This window comes from Protopterus annectens, chromosome 2.part0, assembly GCF_019279795.1.
Source record: "Protopterus annectens isolate FY-2018-M chromosome 2.part0, PAN1.0, whole genome shotgun sequence".
NCBI lineage: Eukaryota > Metazoa > Chordata > Ceratodontiformes > Protopteridae > Protopterus > Protopterus annectens.
Window position 1 is genome coordinate 60,025,934 of NC_056728.1, and position 21,862 is coordinate 60,047,795.

At 40.7% G+C, this 21,862-nt stretch overlaps 1 protein-coding gene across 3 annotated transcripts in view; it reads right to left on the bottom strand.

Moving 5' to 3' along the window:
• The window catches only part of LSS (lanosterol synthase), a 787,682-nt gene that overhangs the window by 546,125 nt on the left and 219,695 nt on the right, over positions 1 to 21,862 (bottom strand). For all 3 annotated transcript variants that reach the window (XM_044060550.1, XM_044060549.1, XM_044060551.1), the window contains one exon: positions 4,946 to 5,081. In XM_044060550.1, the coding sequence (XP_043916485.1) occupies positions 4,946 to 5,081 (136 nt within the window). The remainder of the gene's footprint in view (positions 1 to 4,945; positions 5,082 to 21,862) is intronic.

Consider the following 21,862-nt stretch of genomic DNA (forward strand, 5'->3'; position numbering starts at 1 on the left):
CTGTCATTGGCTAGGCACCACCAAGAAAACCTCTTCCACTTGTAAACATAAGATTTTCTAGTTGCAGGTTTTCTTGCCTCCTTAAATATCTGCTGCACATCCTCATGGAACAAGTACCTAAAAGGTATTAAACTAGAATCATCACGGCCGTCAGCTGCAATTGGTCTAAGCTGGGGTGTACCATTCACCCCTGATGCTGTGTGAGCAGATCCACTCTGTGAGGAAGCCTGTGGTAATTCCCCTTGGCCAATTCCATTAAAATGGAGAACCAACGTTTCCTGGGCCAGAAAAGGGGTTACCACAATGATTTTTGGTAATTCTTTCTGAAACTTTAGAAGAAGAAGAATAACAATAACACTAATATCTATTTTTTAACCATGTAGGTCCACTGAACAAGCAGTGTCTTTGCAAGGTAACCTGGGGACAATGCCTGGTTAAGTGACTTACTCAAGGTCACAAAGTAAGCAAATGAGGGCTGAGGGAATCAAACCCTGTACCAGAGGAACTACATTTCACAGCCTTAACCTCTACACCAACAGCCGGAACAGATCAAAACAGGGTGCCCTAGGAATTAATGGAAAGGGTGGAAATGGATACAGGAATATTCCTGATAATGGGAGTGATAAAATGTCTGTTTCTATCTTCCAAGCATGGCTGTATTGCAAGGATGTATTGAACAGAATTTTTCAGTTGTCTGTTATGACAGGAGATGAACAGATCCACTTATTTTTGTACTTGTGTTTCCCACATCTGTATAAATTCAGGTCTATATCATAATGGTGAAGGTACAGAATCTTGAGTACTTATTCATCGACACAAAAGTGCTGAACGTCCTTTTCAGCGAATGGCCACATCATCTATTTCTTTCCAAGGGAAAGAAATCAGTTGGCTGTTGTTTTAAAGCTGCCCTTTTCCCCACTGTAGTGCAATGTCAGACTTAGTATATTTAGTTGGGGGGTGTGGGGGTGAAGCCCCCCCACTTCATAGTGTTTGTTAAATTGTGTCATGCGTAGTTGGCCTATGATGTGGTTGTTTGCTGAAAAGGACATTCGACACTTATGTGTCGATGAACAGGTGCTCGAGATTCTGTACCCTCGTCGTTATGATATAGATCCTATAAATTCCTAGATGACCTCTACATGGTGATTCCACTTGTGAGGGTATGTCTAGATTTTGCTTAGTCTGTCTGCCACTGTGTTTTATTCTGACAGAATGTACAAAACCTGAAGAGTCAGAGAATGCTACAGAGCCAGCTCCTGCCAGGACATCACTGCTAATTGGTAAAGAGGGTTGCTTTTTCAGGTACCAGATCATAGTAGTGTTGTCTGTGACCACTAGACGAGGACCCAGAGTCCATAAGTGGTTAAGAACTTTTAAGGCATGAATCACTTGCCAACATCGCTTACATTTATGTGCTTTGATTGTTCTGAAGACCCTAAAACCCTTACACTTGAAGTCCAATAAAAAAATCTGAAGAGTGCATCTGGTCAGATTGGACTGGGGTCTGAACAGAAAAAGGGACTCCTGGATTCAGAGACAGTGGACTCCACCACCACTGGAGTTCCTGTTTCACAAATCCCAATCCCAATACCTAGAAATACAAGGGATGGAAGTGCTGGGACCAACAATTTTTCAAGTACCATTGAACTTCTCTTATTTAGCCTGTTTAGTGGCATCATGATGATCATTGATGCCATGAGGACTAGAAGTTTGAAGTAAAGGGTTTGGTTCTCCAATACCTGTGTCAGGTACTGGAACAGCCATGAAGAATGTGTCTAATCCCTATTCCATAGCAGCAATCAAAGTTACGCTAAAGGGAGACAAGGCAAAAGGTACAGTAAGTGGTCTGTGGACTAGACAGTGGTCCTGACAGAATCAAACTAAGGCAAATTTTTATTTTGTTTTTTTTTAGATGAAACTGGACTTGATGAGGCTGTACCAGAGTTAGGATCCATCAAATCACTGGAGATAACACCAGCCATAATAATAGACTGACAGTACTGGAAAATGTATCACAATAAGCACTTAAAGTTTCTAGTAAAGTATGTCTCCACACAACTAAACTTTGCCATACTGAGCTATTATAAAAAAAGTTTGAAATGTGTTTTACAACTGACAGAAGTTAAAAGAATTTCCGATACATAAAGTCCAAGCACTAAAGCAACCAATGTACCAAGGCAGTGTTAAAAATAGTTCCACACACTTTAGCCAGAATAAACTGCCATAAAACATTTATTTTTCAATTCCTTTTTATAAAACAACATTTAATAGCTATTTAAACCATATTTTCTTGTCAGAGAGAGTAAAATCTACACAGTGCATTTAAATAGCTTCATTCATGACAAAATCGCAATCTGATGTTAAAAACACATAGAGCAGAGTAATACATACATATAGTAATGTATAAATGCTGAAAAATCCAAGTTCTGAAATATTTTTCTGCCAAAAGTTGAAGATGAAAGTAAAACGTTGCCTTTAAAAAGTAAGCTTTCATTCTCTTTTCAAAGGGTATGTTTTGTTAGAAAAGCTGCGTGCCATAACTATAGAAACACTGCTCAGCACACACTGTTAAATGCTTAGGTTAGCAGAAATAATCTGGTGAAACCTTGCACACGCCAGTTAAGATGTGCAAAATGAAAATTTAAGGCAATGATTGAGATGACATGAGAGTGTAAAGTGAAGATGGGTACTTTATACCAATGATGTGGCCAGCCTTTCCAATTACAGAGGCCACCTATGCAATGGTCTATAAAGACACAATTATGAAATTAAGACAAGAAGTGTTATCAAAACTGATTAAGACTTTTACTTAAATTTCTTTTGCTAACATAAACGTGGGGTGAGTTTTATTTATGTGCATGCATGCATTATTTATTTTCAGGTACAACTCAGGTCACAGGAAAAAGGTTACAAATGAGATCAATAAAATGTTCAAGGCATGTTAACACTGCACAGGTTACAAGTAACTTTGATCAAGGCAAAATAAACAACTAAATGCATTTAAGAGGACTGTTAGTGAACTATAGTATTTTAACATTCATGGTAAGAATGACAAAAGGCAAGATTATAACAGTAACATTACAAAGGACATGGGGTTTTAATTTAACATATAGCAAGACATAAAATATGGTTTCATAGCAGTGACTATATCTGTTCTCTAATCTACATCCCTATAGCAAACATAACATTTTACTACAATGTGTGTGTGTGTGTGTGTGTGTGTGTGTGTGTGTGTGTGTGTATGTATATATGTATATATGTATATATATATATATATATATATATATATATATATATATATATATATATATATATATATATATGGATCTACCTGAGATGGTCGACAAGCCATTTGATCGACACTCATTTGGTCGACAGTTCACTTGGTCGACAAGCAGTTTTATGTGGGGGGCTTTGCCCCCCACACCCCCCAATGTGGGGGGCTGTGCCCCCCACCCCCCCTAACTATCAACTCCAGGGTCGCACAACATTGGGGAGGGGGGCAAATCTGCCTGTCGACCAAATGAACTGTCGACCAAATGAGTGTCGATCAAATGGCTTGTCGACCATCTCAGGTAGACCCATATATATATATATATATATATATATATATATATATATATATATATATATATATTTGTGCGTATTTGTTTTTAAGCTAGAAGAGGACTTGCAGGGCTTCTGTTTACTGATACAAAATATGTGTTTCACAGAGGTTACTTTGAACTATTCTCTATATAGGTAGGAGATCATTCACATGGTTACTTTAACCAAAATGGATGAGAATTACTGTATTATATAACACTGTGCTTGATTGTTTCTTTTATGTTCCTTATGTAATGAACGGTTGTTAGAAAGGGCCATTGATTGATCCTCTTACCAGTAAAATAAAATAAAAAATGAGATTCTTATAAAAAAAATGTTACACATGATACAGATTACTAAGCCGGTCTTATACTTCAAATACAGCATGCAGCTACCTGACTATGGCAATGTATTTTGATCAATCAATTGATTTTATTTTATTTATTAAGTTTGTTTATTAGGTTAGGGTACTGATCAAAACTGACCAATCTCAGATCTCGCCTGGATTACACACACGCGCGCACAAACACGCACACACATATGCACACACACACACACACACACACACACACACACACACACACACACACACACACACGCACACACACACACGCACACACACACACACACACATGCACACACACACATGCACGTACACGCAGACAGGCACACACACAAGAAAAGAACATTTTTACACTCTCACAATACGATCAACAAGCATGGCACATCTTAATATACAAATGTAAACATGGTAATTATGTTGACACCACAGCTAATGGTATTCAGTTTAAACAACGTATGGTTCACTTGACATAACGTACATATAGAGAAGCATACAATACAGTAGGAACTATATGTTCATATTTAGAGGCTGGTGATCAGACTACGGGTAGAATGCAGGGTGTGTGAAGAAATGCAGCAGGAAGTTAGCAGAATCAAGTGATGTAACCTGAATAGAGGCATTTTAAATGTTTTTTGTTTCCTTGTTTGCTCTGTATTACTACTTTTTGTATGTGTTTGAAGTGAAATGTTCTGCCATATTCTCCATAAGATCCCAGCCTAAGATGCCCTTAAATCCCATTATCCTCAGGTACTTCTCCAAGGCTGACTTCCTAATACTAGTCTTTATTATCAGTGCTGACATCAACCTGTTGAACAGTTTCCCAGAAGTTGCCAAGCTGCCCTAACATATTATAACATGTCCAACTGCTATGTTCTTGCTGCAAGAATACAACAAAGCAAAAACCCAAAACAATTATTTCCTTGCTCTTAACTGGAACGGGTCTATATACAGTACACATATAGCAAAATTTAATTACATCCTTGTTATAGAATGATATAACAAACTCATGCAATGTACCTGTCTAAGGCTAAGGATAAGATCATCTTCTTTGGCTTTCAAGCGGGCAGCATAGCAGTAACTCATGGGAAGGTACACCTGGCGACAGTGGCACCAGATTGTGGAAGGGTGAGCAGGCATCCAGGTAGGGAACAGCCTGAAACAAGCAAGACAAATTAAATACCAACTAAGCCCAGGAATGATACAGAGTAAAACAATGAAAATACAAATGTGCACATTATGAAAATAAGACTTTCTCCTCCAGAATATTTGGGATTTATAAATGCAATTCAGATTTGATCATGTTAGTTCAACAATGAATGCGGATTACTTTTTTTAGAAATCCTTTTGCACAGATCTTTTTAATTTGTAAGTACAGTAGAGAGTTGATTAATCGAACTAATTGTGACCTAGGGTATTTCGGATAATCAAACTGTTCAGATAATCAAACATATAATTGAACCAGATAAAAACTTCTAAAATCTTGTTTTTCTTCTGCATGCAGGAATACACTTTCCAACTATTCAGCAATTCCAGTGGACAATAAACAATATTTTTCAAACATGAGCTGGGCTACAAGCTCAAAACACATGCTCAAGCGAATATGTGAATATGTACAATGTTTACATATTCAGACTTTATGATGTTTCCTACCAGAAAACTTTGGAAGGCTGGTTCTGATAACTGACATTTCTGATAATCGACGTTCGGATAATCCACTCTCTACTGTACCTCTATAGGCAGATTTATTTATTTATTTTATTTATTGCATTTGATTACCGGGGTAGTCCACTGGGCCAGAAGAACCCATTTTCAGTGGAGGCCTGGGGAGAAAAGCTCCACATTTTACACATACAGACAAGAAATATATTACAATGATACAGGCTATATAATACAACAGTAGCAAATAAAACAACATTATGATTGCATACACTAAATTATTGGCAGAGATAAAATTGGAGATGAACATTATGATTACATACAATAGATTAGTAACAGAGGGTGGACTGGAGGCAAACAGTGAGGAAACAGCATACAGTCATGGATTGAAACTAAGAAATAAAGGTAAATTAAATATTAAGTAAGATAACTAGCAGAGAAGAAGGAAAAACAGTATGGTAATGTAGGTGTACTGCAGGCTCAAAGTGAGTGGAAAAATGAGTTGGGGTGGTTGAGAGAAAGGGAGATTAGAGTGGTTATACAGAGAAGAGAAGAAAGATAGTGACAGGGTCAAGTTATGTGGTTCTTAGTAGAGGTGCAAGTGCATAACTACTGTGAGGAGTGGTGAAGTTTAAGGGATTTTTTAAAGGTAGAGGCATTAGACATGGCTCTGAGTGGATGGGGGAGGTCATTCCATAGTTTAGAAACAGTAACAGAGTAAAGCATTTGGCCGGCAGAGGGCTTAGGTTTGTCAATATTTAACAACAATTTGTTCTCTGACCTGAGGTGACGATTAGGATGGTAGATGGTCAGTATATTAGTGAGAGATGGGCAGAGGTAAATAAGTTTATGGGCAATAGTAAGTTGTAGGTATATTAAGTGATGAGGGAGTTCAAGCCAGTCTAGTTGCTGCAGTGTGGTGCAGTGGTGAGTGAAGAATTTGGCAATTTTATTGTAACATGAGTTGAGTTTAGTTTTTAGAGAGGAATGGATGTTGGTGAGAATGGGGGCGCCATATAAGAGAGTTGGAAGCAGAAATGATGAGGCAAGAACCTTTTTTGCAGGGGAATTAAGAAAGTAGTTGTGCCTATAAAGGGCTCCTAGTTTTTGATGGGTTTTTCTGATATTATTGTGGATATGAAGGTCTGAAGTAAGGCTGTCATCAATGATGACACCTAGCAGTTTTGTATTGGGAACGATTTCAATGATAGTGTTATTTTGGGAATGGACAGAGAGTTCAGATCTATTGACTGGGCTACATTTACTTGGCATAAATATTAAGAGTTTGGTTTTATTAGGGTTAAGGGCAAGATGGTTCTGTGAAATCCATGATTTGGTTGAGGTGAAAGCTTCTTGGGTACGTTGTTGCAGTAGAGATGCAGATTTAGAAGAGCAGATAATAGTAGAATCATCTGCGTATTGAATTACAGAGCAGTGGGACAGAGAGGTGTGGAAGTCATTGATGAATATACTGAAAAGAAGGGGACCCAGTATAGACCCCTGGAGTACCCCAGTAATGATGTTGATGAAAGGGGAGAAGCACTGCTGCCAAATAGTAGACTGTTTCCTATTGGTGAGATAGTCAGTAAACCATTGAAGTGTGGGGGGAGAGATGCTCAGTTTGGATAGTTTGGTAAGCAGAAGGGGGTGGGAGACTGTTTCAAATGCTTTTGACAGATCAAGAAAGAGTGCAGAGATGAAGGATCTAGAGTCTTGAGCTCTACGAACTGTGTCCAGGAAGGAGGCAGTGTTAGTGCTATGTCCTGGTCTAAAGCCGTGCTGGGTGGGGGAAAGCAGTTGTTGTCTCATCAGGTGATTAAGGAAAGTACAGTTGTGTACACTTACCATAAATGTAGATGTTCAAGTGTCTTCACTGTTGCAGTCATGACTGTAGGGTTCTCCCCTGCCGGCAGGCAGTCCTCGGTTGGCCAGAATCCCAAAGTCTGCGTCCGGCGTCGGATGCTCAGCCATGCTCCCTGACATCAGAGCGCCAGGAGTACAAAGCTGACAGCCAACGCCATGTTCTCCAGTTTTTCTTGCCCCAGATGTCAGGTGTTCCAAAATGAGTAAGATCCCATACCCTTTGCAAATACACCTCAGAAGGATGAAGAAGGGAACCACACAAAGGAAAAAATAAGAGGGGACAGGAGGGAGGGTAACCCAGACTGCAACAGTGAAGACACTCGAACATCTACATTTATGGTAAGTGTACACAACTGTACTATGTTCATCATGTTTCACTGTTGCAGTCATGACTGTAGGGTTGAATCCCAAAGCAGAATAAAAGGGAGGTGGTCATAAAGTAGAGGGGGTGGCTAAAAGGCCCTGCAAGACTGAAGAAGCAAAGCTTGCCCTAGATTTAGAGTAGAGAGGTAGATTGTAGTGCTTGGAAAAAGTATGCACTGAACTCCAAGTTGCAGCTTCCAAAATGTCTTTGGTAGGAACTCCCCTGAGGAAGGCAGCTGAAGTGGCAGCAGCTCTGGTAGAGTGAGTCCTTACACTCCCTGGGATTTGCTTTCCATGGTGTGAATAGCAAAATCTGATTCCATGAGCAATCCATTTAGAAATGGTCTGTTTTGAAATGGCTTTACCTTGGGAACTTGAAGCATAAGAAACAAACAATTGCTCTGATTTCCTGATGTCCTTGGTTCTGTCCAGGTAAAAACGTAGTTGTCTGTGTACATCCAAGGAATGCAAGATCCTTTCCCCCTTATTTTGAGGAGTGGGGAAAAAAGTTGCAAGTGAATAGTTTGATTTAAAGCCACTTTGGAAACCACCTTAGGCATGAAAGTAGGATTAGTCCTTAAAGACACCCTGTCTTGATGAAAAATAATATAAGGTTCCACAGCCATGAGAGCTTGCAACTCCGAAACTCTCCTGGCAGAGGTCAGAGCTAACAGGATGGCTGTCTTCCAAGATAAAAACTTGATGTCAGATGTGGCAGCAGGCTCAAAACGAGGTAAAGTGAGCTTTTCCAAAACATAGTTGAGATCCCAAGCAGGAATGGGTGGAGATCTAGGGGGCCTTAAGTTCTTAGCTCCTCTGAGAAACTGTCTCATGAGCTGGTGGGAAAAGATTGGAGGGTCTGTATTATAATGAGCAGAAATAGCAGAGGCATGTATTTTTATGGAAGAGAAAGAAAGACCCTTATGTAAGAGGTCGGTCTGGTAAAGTAAAATCAGAGGAATGTTAAGAATAAGAGGATCTGAATCCCGAGCCTGCATCCAGGAACAAAATCTTTTCCATTTTCCTGCATAAGATTTTCTAGTGCTAGGACATCTGGCTTCTAAAATTACATCCATAACCTGCTTAGGTAGGAGAGAATGAATCATAGACCCTGGATTAACCACACCGCCAGGCTGAGAGTTTTGACATGAGAATGCAGAACCTGACCCTGGTATTGGGACAGAAGGTTCGGAGTCTGTGGTAAAACCCAAGGGGGCTCCAGACAAAGGTTTTTCAGTGTTGGGTACCAAAACTGTCGAGGCCAATTTGGGGCCAGCAAGATTATCATCTTGGGCTTGTCCTGTTTGATCTTTAATAACACCCGTGGAAGAAGAGGTAGAGGCGGGAAGGCATACCCTGAGAGGTTTCTCCAACTGAATGATAGTGCATCCACTTTCCAAGCTAGTTCGTGGAATGTCCTGGTGCAAAAAATCTGTAGTTGATGATTGAGGTGGGATGCAAAGAGGTCTATGTGAGGACATCCCCAGACTGCTGTAATCATCTTGAATATTTCGGTGTCCAGCATCCATTCGTGTGGGTCCAACAGGTTTCTGCTCAGACTGTCTGCCAGGAAGTTTTGCTTCCCTGGTAGAAACTGAGCTTAAAGGTCCAGTTTGCAAGCTAGATCTGTGTTCCATAGATTCATGGCTAGTCTGCAAAGGGGATAGGAATGAGATCCCACTTGCTTATGTACCACAAAACTGTAGTGTTGTCTGTCCGTATCAGTAGTTGTCCTGGATGTAGAAGATTCCTGAAGGCCAATAGAGCCTTCTGAACGGCTAACATTTCCTTTAAATTGATATGCAGGAGCTTCTGATCCTTTGTCCAAAGGCCCTGCAGACAGTTGCCCTGAAAATGGGCTCCCCATGCATAATTCGAGGCGTCCGTGGTTAATATCTGAGTGGCTGGAGGCAGACTGAAAGGTTTTCCTTTGTTTAGAGTACATGCCTTGGACCACCAACGGAATTCATTTTGAAGACAAGGCAGGACGGTAATCTGTATGTCTAAACTGTGGAAATGCTGAGACCATACACTTTTTAGGTACCACTGTATTTTCCTCATATGTAGTCTTGCATATGGTACGAGAAGGATGCAGGAGGCCATGTAACCCAAAGCCTGCAGGAATTTCCTTGCAGATAGCTTAGTTAATGTTGCCAAGGTTTTGAAAGTTGAAGCCAGCTGTAATTGTTTTTCGTATGTCAGAAATGCCATCTGAGTTGTTGTGTTGAGAAGAGCACCCAGAAAAGTTATCTGTTGTGAGGGTGTCAAAATTGACTATTTTATGTTTACAGTGAATCCCAAGAACTTGAGAAGATTCTGAACAAATTCTAGATGCTGGAGTAAGACATCCTTGCTGTCTGCCTGAATAAGACAGTCGTCCAGATAAGGGTAAATTTGAATTCCCTTGAGTCTGCAATAAGCTACTACTGGAGCCAGGCATTTGGTGAAGACCCTGGGCACAGTAGATAATCCAAAGGGCGGCGCAGAGAATTGATAGTGCCTCGATCCGGCCTTGATCCTGAGGTATTTTCTGCATTCCTGCCTGATGGGAATGTGTAAATATGCCTCCTTTAAATTCAAAGTTACCATCCATGCATTTTTGGTCAGCATTGGAAGTAGCTGCTGTAGAGTAAGCATCTTGAATTTTGGTATCTCGAGATAAGCGTTCAAGACTGACAGATCCAGAATGGGTCTCCATGAATTTTGCTTTCTGGGGACTAGAAAGAGCCTTGAGTAAAAACCTTGTCCCATCTCTGAAAGTGGAACCAGTTCTATGGCTTTCATAGCGAAGAGAGCTTCCACCTGGTTTAAGGCCTCTAACCATTGATGTTTTGGAAGATCCGGCCATCCGCTTGGTCTTGGTAGGGTATGAAAATGGAATGTGTAACCTCTTGAAACCACATCCAGAACCCACTTGTCTTGGGTTATATGAGTCCAATTTAGGTAAAAAAGAGAAAGTTTTCCTCCGAGGGGGGCTTCCAGGCAAGAAGTTCCTGCAGCCCAACAGAGGGAGTCATTGAGTCTGTTTTCTATGAGCTTGTGACCTGCCCTCTCCTCCCCTAGGGGTGGAAGCAGTCTACTGTCTTGGTCTATAAGAGGCTTGCGTTTGAGGCCTTCCTCGGGAGCGTCTGTATCTACCCCTCTGAGGCCTGTCAGAATTGGGAAAGGACCAATTTTTAGTAGGCCAATTCCTACTAAATCTGGGTGGCTTTACTTGTAAGAAATCTTTAACCGTTTGCATGGATTTTGCCTTGTCCTCCATCTTCTTTATCATCTCTTCAGCTTTAGATCCAAACAAAACATTATGCTGAACAGGAGCATCCAATAATTTAGCTTTTACTTGATCTGGCAAGTTTTGTTCCTTTAACCACGCATGCCTTCTAATGACTGTGCCAGTGGCAGCAGCCCTACAAGAAGCCTCCAAGGCATCAAATCCACAGTGTAAACCATGCTTCCCAACTTGTTCAGTGGCATGCATTAAATCATGTAATTCCTTATCATCTGCACAGGCGGAAATGGAAGTTAACTTTTGTTTTAAAACAGACAGAAGAAATTGCTGGTATTTCAGCATATGAAACTGACAGTTTAAAGCCCTAATAGATAAAGTAGCAGAAGTGTACACTTTTTTGCCCCATCTTTCTAAAGATCTAGAATCCTTCTCAGTGGGAATGGGGTTTTTAGCAGAAGCGGCCTTAACCCCCTTAGGACCCTGAGAAATGGTTTCAGGATCAGCAGTAGGATTCTTGTATAAAAACTGGTGGGAATCAGGAACCCTATAATATCTGTCTGGCTTAACAGGAGCTGGAGGAAGTCAGGAGTTAAGTTAGCCTCTGAAAAAGCATCATCCACAATATCCAAAATAGGAGGAATAGCCAGGGGTCTATGTTGGGGAAGAAGAAGAAAATCCCCAAGTCTTTTCTTAGATTCCGAGTACTCCTGTCCTTCCCAGTGAAAATGTTCCCTCATTTCATGCAGAGTTTCCCCAAAAGAGAAATCCTCAGGAGGAGAAGCTGAAGGAATGAATTCCTCAGCATCAGAATCCTCATAAGGAGGGAAAGAATATTCCTGGTCAGAAGAAGAAACTGAAGAAACAGAAGCCTGATCAAAGGAGTCATAACACACTTCCTGCCTTGGCCTTTTATCTGGAGGGGGATGTGAACCCCTAATCATAGTAAGTAAGTCTTCAGCCATCTTGAGTAACTGTTTCTGAGACTTGGGTGCCAGATCAGAAGAGGCCTGGGCTGCAGTCTTTGATTTGGAAGGAGTCTTTGCCTTTGTCTTTGGCTTTGCCTTTATTAGAAGCTGAGTAGGCCTGAAAACCCCTTCGGAAGCCAGTACCTGCACAGCGGCTCCAGATCCATCCAAAGGAGCATTGTCCAAAGGTCCTGCAACAGAAATTTTCAAAGGCCTAGATGACTCCTCGTGGGAGTCCGTTTTGGCCATCGGTTCCGAAATGGCCGACGACAGGGACTGCAAAAGCGCCTGACTGACGACAGCTGAACCTGAAGCTGGCTCTGCTTGTACAATATCATCTGATTTGGACCTCGGAGGCCTGTCTTTATCCTTGCGTCGTTTGTGAACTCCGGTAGCCGGAACCGTATCCGACAACATTTTGTAATTAAAACGCCTACCGAAGTAATGAAATGCAAAATCGTACCTTCGTTTAATTGTACGTTGATTGAATCTATCACAAAACCGACAACTAGCTACATCATAGTCAGGGCCTAAACAAGGAATACAGTAAGAATAAAAATCCTTATGAGGTATTTGCTTCCCACATGAAATACAATTATTAACTTTTTCTGACATCGGACTGGAGCAAGAAAAAAGTTTCCCCAACGGGGTACTTAGCTTTGAGTAGGAGAAGAAAGTCTTCGGACTGAAGTACGTTTATAAAAAATTGTCAGGAGTCAGCCGACCGGCACTTGCGAACTGCTATCATTGCACGGCAAGAAAGACTGGAGAACATGGCGTCGGCTGTCAGCTTTGTACTCCTGGCGCTCTGACGTCAGGGAGCATGGCTGAGCAGCTGACGCCGGACCCAGACTTTGGGATTCTGGCCGTCCGAGGACTGCCTGCCGGCAGAGGAGAACCCTACAGTCATGACTGCAACAGTGAAACACGATGAACATCTGAGTTTGAATGCACTTTTCGAGTATTTTTGAGATGGGTGAGAGTATGGCAATAGGCCGGAAATTTGAGATGTCAGAGTTATTGCTTCCTTTATGGAGTGGAAGGACATATGCTTTTTTTCCCCGATATCTGGCATGCAAGATTCCTGAATGGATCTGTTGATGAGGATATTTATGGGGTATGCTATGGTGGAGGCTGATAGCAGTAAGAATTCAGCAGGTAGGTTGTTAGGGGCATTGGTGCAAGGTTTCAGTTTGTGAAGATTTTTATGGCTGAGGTAGGTATAGAGGAGAAAGAGAAAGTGGGTATTGAAGTAGAGGAGGTTTGTGGTATAGTAGTGTAAGGTAGGTTTGTGTTTATAGGTAGGACGGTGGAAGTAAGTTTATTAATAGTTTCTATGAAATAGGAGTTAAAGAGTGAGGCTAACTCTGGAGAGGTTACTTCAGGGTTTGGGGATGGATTGTGATTAGTTCCAGGATGGAGTAGGGAGATGATTGCTCCCCAGAATTTCTTGGGGTTGTGATTATGTTGGTTTTGTAGAGTTTGAAAATATTCTTTCTTGTTTTTGGTTACTAACCATTTGGCCTGGCTGCGAAGTTGTTTGTAAAGTGTGCGATTGGAGGCAGTCTTGTTCTTTTTCCAGGTTTTCCAGGCTTTGTCCCTAGAGGACATAATTTGCTTAGTGGACTTAGTTAGCCATCTAGCATGATTACTCTTGACTCGTTTTAGCCGTAGAGGGGCAAGAGTATTAAGGATCCTAAGAAATGTTGAGTTGAAGGTTTCTACAGCTTCATTAAGAGGGAGAGATTTTAATGGAGTCCAGTTAGTGTTGTGCAATATGTCATTAAAGGTGGTAGGGGAGAAGTGGGATAGATATGGAGTTATCTATATTGGTGTATGTTTGGTAGTGGCACGGGATTCTGTATTGTGAATGCTGGTGAGTGGTCACTTATACTATCTGGGAGTGTAGCGGAGGTAGCAAAGTTTTTAGGGTCAGAGATTATGATCCAATCTAGAATTGAAACTTTGCTATTTCTTTTATCAGGCCTAGTAATATCAGAGATAAGTTGAGTATAGGTATGAAGATTGATGCCTATGGAGGGGTTACTACTGGAGATTTCTAACCAGTTAATGCTGACATCACCTAGGATGACTGTTTCATTTTTTTATATTGTTTGAGGACCAGGTAAGGATATCCTCAAGAATTGGAATATTGTTGCCTGGGGGAATATATATGACTATAATGCAGAGGTTTTTTTGGTTGTTTAGTTTTAGGAAGGAAATTAGTAGCTCTGCATTGGAGAAGTTAACAGGCTTGGAGTAAAGAATCACTGTGAATGTGCTAGGATATAATAGGGCAATGTCTCCTCCTTTTTTACGGTGTCTGTCTTTGACAGGAATAGTTTTGGGGAAGAAATTCAGTATTCTTTATATCTGGTTTTAGCCAGGTCTCGGTAATTGCTGTGAAGTCTGATTTATGGTGACTTAGCCATGCATGTAGATGGGGGATTTTGTTTCTTATACTTTGAGTATTAATGGTGATGAAATATAGATTACAAAGACCCTTACGGCTTTAGTTATCTGAAAGGTATTCACCCTAGAAAATAAATGTTTTTATCTGCTTTTTGATCACAAAGACCCTTAAGGCTTTAATTATCTGTAAGGTATTCACCCTGGAAAATAAATGTTTTCATCTGCTTATTAAATAAAGTTAATTATATAGTAAAGCCAGAAATTTTAAAAGTGGTGATCTCACTTCTAGTAACCCCCCCAAAAAAGGGTTACACTGCCCTGCCTTTATATTTGTCTTAATGGCAAGGATAACAACAACGTAATATAATGCTGCAACAAAGTATCAATCTTAGGACTGCTTTGTTACACTCCGAATAGTCAGTTTCATTTAAGATGCAAAGTTAACTGTATTGACAGGCTAGGATTGTAATATTAATGAACTAGTGAACTACATCAACTTTGTAGAGGAGATATATGTACATACACATATTTATTTGCTCATTGCTACTTTATAGTTTTAATCTAAATGCCACAGAAGTGGTAGAAATGTGTGTACGTGGTGGTGGTGGTGGTGGGGGTTAATGACCAAAGAGATAACTAAAACAGAAACTACATACCATTCATTTAAATTACTTCAGTACAAATATTTACTTGATATAAACTCTGTAGTCTTTTGAAAATGCCTCATTTCAGGAACTCGTGTGTTTTTGTCCTGTTACTGCATTTGCTCAGAGCTTCTAAGATAGGGACGTGCAATGGGCCTATATAAGATATTCCTGTGTGTACAAGTGTCATACTCATAGGTCCCCACCTACCTTTTTGACACCACCATTGGTGTGATCCCTGGTTTCTGTAAGGGATTCCAGCACCAAACATGCCTAGGCACACAAACCCCACCCTTCAAAGAAAAACAAAAAGCCTCATCATTTTTCTCATCATGTCACCTCATCTAGGCAATTCAGCCACTAGCTGGATTCAGGTCATCTCCCCTTGGATATTCACCCTTCCACATCAGTGAAGGTGGATTTGAGGCAAGGAGAGGTAAAGCTGTTTATTATCTTCTAAGCAGTGATACTGAAATCCTCTCCCGCAAATGAGTTCTCCAAAGTGGAGCATAAATTTTAACAACAAATTCAAGATGAAACCCTGTGAAATGCAACAAGTTATAGGACAGAAAGAGAAATAACGAATCTCTGACACTACTCACTGGATAAATCCTAAAAGACAGGAGGCAAAACAATTTGGAAAGTACCTAAACTATACAATAAGTCCAAAGATGATCCAAACAGATGCAGTCATCACCTATATCAAATGCTAATGAAAGATAGAGTAGTCTCTGAAACAGTAACCAACAGTGATCTCTCATCATAAGGAGTCACCTCACTACCTTAGCAAGGCCAGTCTAAATAGGATTATAAACGCTATATACTACTTAAAGGTGGAATCCAGCTGTAAGTAAACATCCTTTTCAATAAAGATAGATAAAAAGGTCAGACAGAGGAAAAAATCTAAACTATCAAAATCCAATTTAGATTTCATTAAAGGGTGGGGGGGTCACCAATGCCTCCTTTATCGCAGACTGAAAACCCCACGGCTCAAAAATAAATGGACAATTTTTTTTTTAATGACTGAGTTTGATACATCAAGGCAAGCAACAGCCAGACTTGTTGGACATGGGACAAAACCACAGGTGGTATGATTTATTTCTGAAACAAAAGAACACAAGTTCATTGTAGTCTAACAACTGAAACTCATACCAAGACTATGAGAGGCCAGTTAAGGCTCCTATATATAACATAAGCAGAAAACTAAAATTCAAAGTGGAAAGGGATGATGTTGAAACATGGGGAGGGAAGCTCAAGGAATAAGGAGACACTGAGATTTTGGATGCACGCCTTTAAGGAGAATAGCAATAATCATACAGAATATTACATCCATAAAGTACCAGGAAGTATTCTAAGAACTAAGCCAACATGGGAATGGAGAAAGGAGATTCTGCCGACAGTGATGACTGCAATTAGGGACACAGACAACAGGCAAAAGGGGGCTGGAATTTATTGGAGAAAACTGGCAAAGGACCCAAGGTATTGGGAGCAAATAACTAGAGAGGGAAAGATGATAGAATCCGAAGATGCCAAGAATTTACTTGGACTGCAGGTTACAGATTGCTTTCCCAATCAAGGATTGATATCAGAGTATAGGCAAAGAGAAAGAAATGGGGGGGGGGTCCTAAAAGAACGACAAGCACTGGTAGAGATTTTAGAAGAATCTAGAACAGAAGCTGCCATTAAAAGAGGAATAATTAATAGACCATATAAAATATTGCACGATGACTACAAGACTCAATTAGGGGAAGTTAGAAAGGATTGGGAAGAGAGACTGGATACACAATTCACAAAGAAACAACAGTAGGATATATGTATGTTTCCCAAATATGCAACAAAATCTACAAGATTTAGGATTTTTGCTTGGAAATGTTTACACAGATATTTTTATACCCCAAGTAGACGCCAGAGAATTTTTTCTCAGGTAGAGAGAAAATGTTGGAGGTGTGACGGGAAAGAAAGAGGTACTTGGGAACATATTTTCTGGGAGTGCAGTGAGTTGGTGGACTTTAAGGATTCCCTGTGGGATGTACTGTCGAAGATGCTGTGTGAGCAGATTGGTGTGACAAGGGATATTATTTTTCTGAGCAGAATTGGAATTGCCTAGATATGGTAAGGCCTCGCTTTCTCTAATTATAGTGGCTGCCAAAAAAGCAATTACTAGAAAATGGAAATCAAAATTTAAACCAACTACAGTAGAAGTAGTGAATATAGTAACAGAGATAAAACAACAGGAATTGAGATCTTTAGAAAAAGGTAGGAGCAAACCACATAGGAAAAAAATGGGAATTGTGGAAACAATACATACAGGAGAGGAATGAGGTTTAAAAGAAGGCAGGACTTAAATGACTTGTGTAATGTTTGGCTGAAAATGATTGGGTAGATTATAAGTGATATATAATATTTGCAACTGGGAGTGTGTCAGTATAGCTTGTGATGTATAATACTTGTAACTAGGATTGTGTCGGTGTGGTTTGTCTTCATGTATATAAACTTATGATTGCTTATGTCGTAAGTGATGGTTTAATAAATATGTTTCTTGTTTAAAAAAGGGGCAGGAATTGAATAACTTATGTAATATTGCTTATGTTATATGATATATAGCAATATATGTGAAGCATAATGTTTGTTAATTTTAACTTGTTAATACAATTTGATTACTTTTACATAAATGTAAATATGCCTGTGTCACAAGTGATAATTCAATAAAGGTGTTTAAAAAGGTCTAAGAGAGGTCACTCCCTGCAACGTCAAATCTGTCTCATAAGCTTGCTGTGAAGGAATGAACTATTCTCACTAATGCCAGATAAGGCACAAAGAGTCAATCGGCTCACTCTCATCCAAGGAAAGTGCTCCAACACCATGGCTAAGATATATCCTAAGTCACATGTGTCAAATACAAGGCCCGTGGGCCAAATAGGGCCCGCCTGGACGTTTTATGTGGCCCACAGTGAGGAGAGCCGGCCGGCTGTGTCAACGTCATCCCTGTGTGCCTGATGGGTCATACAGCAATTACTCAAGTGCTGAAAAGAAGTGAATGGCAGATGAGTTGTATTCTTTTATTTTTATTTTATTTTTTTTTATGTATTTGGCAGTATCCACACACACACAGTCATAAAAAAGGAAGCTTCACTGCAGCCAAAAAGCTTACATCTTTTAGCAGACTGTGCTGTTATAAGACGCGCTGTGTTAGCATCATCCCTGTTTGCCTGAATGGTGTGTAATGTGGTGGCAAGGAGAGTGATTGTCAGACGGCTGTGTCAGCGTCATCCCTGTGTGTCTGAATGGTGCGTAACATGTGGTGGTGAGGAGAGTGATAATCAGCGGGCTGCGTCAGCGCCATCCCTGTGTGCCTACATGGAGCACCACTACACAAGGCCAACATCCGTGAATCTAGCAAATGTCCGAGGGAAAAGCTGATGCAGGGTGGTGCACTTACTACCTAGTTTAGATAGACTGAGCATGCTAAAATGGTAACATGAGATTCTAATCTGGTGGCGAGCGTCATCCCTGATGTAGCACCTCTGCCCAAGGCCAACATCCGTGAATCTGGTAATCAAAATGTTCAAAAGAAAAGTAGATGCAGAAGGGAGACAATTTAATGAAAGATGGGAAAGTGAATATATGTTTATACTTCGCGAAGACAAACTGGTATGTATTTTGTGTTATGAGGCGGTGCAGTGATGGAGTACAATATACGTAGGCATTTTGAAACCAAACATGGAGCTAAGTATGCTAAATATACACTTCACGAAAGACATAAAATTTTCCAAGAATTAAAAGGCAAACTGCAATCGCAGCAGAACATGTTTACTAAAGCTACAGCAAAAAATGATGCAGCAGTGAAAGCTAGCTATACCGTGGCTGAAGAAATTGCCCGAGCTTCCAGGTGTTTTTCAGAGGGTGCCTTTTTCATAGGTTCATAGGAGGGTACTAGGCTATTGGCCCTAGGGCCTATATAAGCCTAGCCAAAAATGTACCCTGGCTTTCTGTGTGAGCAGGTGTGCCCCGACCAGATGCAGACTTTCCAGAATGTCAGTTTGTCAAGTAATACCATTGCAGAGCAAGTCTGAGATCTTGCAGAAAATCTAATAACACAGCTGGCTGAAGAGGCACGCAGTTATCTATCTTTTTCGTTAGCTGCCGATGAAAGCACAGACAATATTGATACAGCGCAGTTGTCCATCTTTATACAAACAGTGAAGACGGATCTCTCTGTCACTGAGGAACTCTTGGGTGTAGCTGCACTGCATGGGACGACAACAGGGAAGGAAATTTTTCAGGCAGTGGAGAAGTCCATAAATAATATTAAATTACCCTGGGAAAAGTTGGTGGGGCTAACTACCGATGGTGCACCTGCAATGTGTGGAGGAAAAAAAGGCTTGGTTGGACTAATGAAGGAGAAAATGCTAAATAATGACTGCCATACACATCTGATTACCTATCATTGCATTATCCATCAAGAAACTATGTGTGGTAAGGGTCTTGAAATGAATAATATAAAAACCACAGCCACAAAACCAGCAAACTTTATACGAGCACATGGTCTGAATCATCACCAGTTCCAGCTGTTTTTACAGGAGGTAGGTGCAGAGCATGGAGACGTGCTTTATCACACAGAAGTAAGGTGGCTTAGCAGGAGCAAAGTCCTCAAACGATTTTTTGAGCTCAGGGAGCAAATCGCTCTTTTCATGCAAAGTAAAGGAAAGCCCTTGCCTATCCTGTCAGATCCAACCTAGCTTTGTGATTTTGCTATGATGTGTGATTTAACAGAGCATCTCTCCCAAGTGAATCAGAGGCTGCAGGGATACAAACAAGTCATCACGAAGATGTCTGACATGATCACAGCATTCCAGCGTAAACTTCTCTTATGGAAGTCCCAACTAGAACAGGACAATCTTGCCCACTTTCCTGTTTGTCAGAGTATCTCGGCCTCCTTGTCCACTGCTTTTCCTTGTGCTTGGTCGGCTACTAAAGTGAGCCGATTAATTGATGAGTTTGATCGGCGCTTCTCTGACTTCAGAGCACAGCACTGTGGCTTTGACATCTTTGCCAATCCTTTCACAGCCGATATCAACAGTGCGCCCCATCACCTTCAGATGGAGTTGATAGAGCTTCAAGCCGATAGTGGCCTGAGAGCAAAGTTCCAGGATGTCCAGATAGAGGACTTTTACAGTCTACTGCCCCCTGACTTGATGCCACAGCTAAGACTTCATGCTGCCCGTGTTATGTCCATGTTTGGGAGCACCTATCTGTGTCAGCAGATGTTTTCAATAATGAATCTAAACAAGAACATGCACAGATCACACGTCACTGATGAAAACCTCCATGCTGTTTTGCGGGTTGCCACAGCACAAGACATAGAACCAGACAATGACTCACTGACCAGGGGAAAACGGTCTCAGACATCTGGCCAGAAAAGAAGTAGGTGAGCAATTTCAAAACCTAAATTTCAATGTATTAAAAAAACAGTTTTTGAACTTTTTTGCTTATAGTACACTTACAGTTTGTTTTGTGCTTTTTGTTATTTTCAGAACATGATTAATGCACCTTGCTAAAGCACACAGTGATGGCACTGATGGAATTTAATGCACCAGGATGGCGTGAGATATGGTATCTCAGGATGAAGTATCTTTACTTCTACTAGTCTTAGTAGATATATAGATGTATCTTAATAAAAGAATTAATAAAAAATTTGGCCCACGACTAAGCCTATGTGTTTTTATTTCGCCCCCTTATGTGATTGAGTTTGACACCCCTGTCCTACGTGATGAGAAGTACAGTAAATAATGTGAACATTATACAGAGAAATTTCTGAACCACAACCACAACCACAGCCACAGCCTTCTCATCAACCCAGATGTAGAAGTCACCCAGCACTCAGTTACTAAACTTTGAAGGAATGTCTTCACACTTCCAGGGGATGACAGGTGAGGGGAGACTTGCCACTTCCTCCTGTGCCTACGACATACTCAAAAAGGTTAGTTCTCCTGCTTTGAATCTTTGAGAGGTGCAGCACAGAACAAAAGCAGATTAGTGTCCCATTCCTAATCCTATCCATCATAGTGTGGCCAATTACACAGAATCTGGAAAGGCACTGTAGATATCAAATAAGGACAGTCATTTTCAGCAAACAGTCTATCTCGCTATAATTTAGGCTAGGTGAACATCCTGCAGTAAGGCCAGTATAGTTCCAAGGTTACAGCTGACAGATCAAGAAACAGAATGCGGTGCCCAGGCCCCTGAAATGTGTCCATTATAAGACATAATTTTTGGTTTGTCAGACAAAACAGAAAATCAAATGGTCTTCTGTAGTGCTACACAGCAATGTCTGGTTACCAAAAAAGCTGTTAGACTGGACCAGGCAATGGTCCAGCATATCAAGCCATAATTGATATCCCCCCCCCATGCCACCTCAAAATATGATACCTCAAGCAAGGGCAAAAGGCATCAAACAAAGGGTGTGAAGGATAAAAAGGGCAGTTCTATGCTAACATATAATGCCCTGGGCAGTGGTCTGAAAAAAGCCATTAAAACAGGGGCATAGTACAAAATTTTGGTCAGTGCTGTGTTAAAACAATAATAGCAGCATACCAGAGTAATGTAAACAGGCAACCACAAATAATCAAGTTGCTTAACTTCTGGGTCCCAGTAGGAACTAGGGCCCCAGTGAGATGTGCAGTAAATGGTATTACTTGTGAATTGTCTAGATGTTGGCATAGGGACTGAGAAGAATGAAATCCCAGAGTAATCTTTGGAAAACCAAGTAAAATATAAAATGTTATAGCTAGACTAGCACATA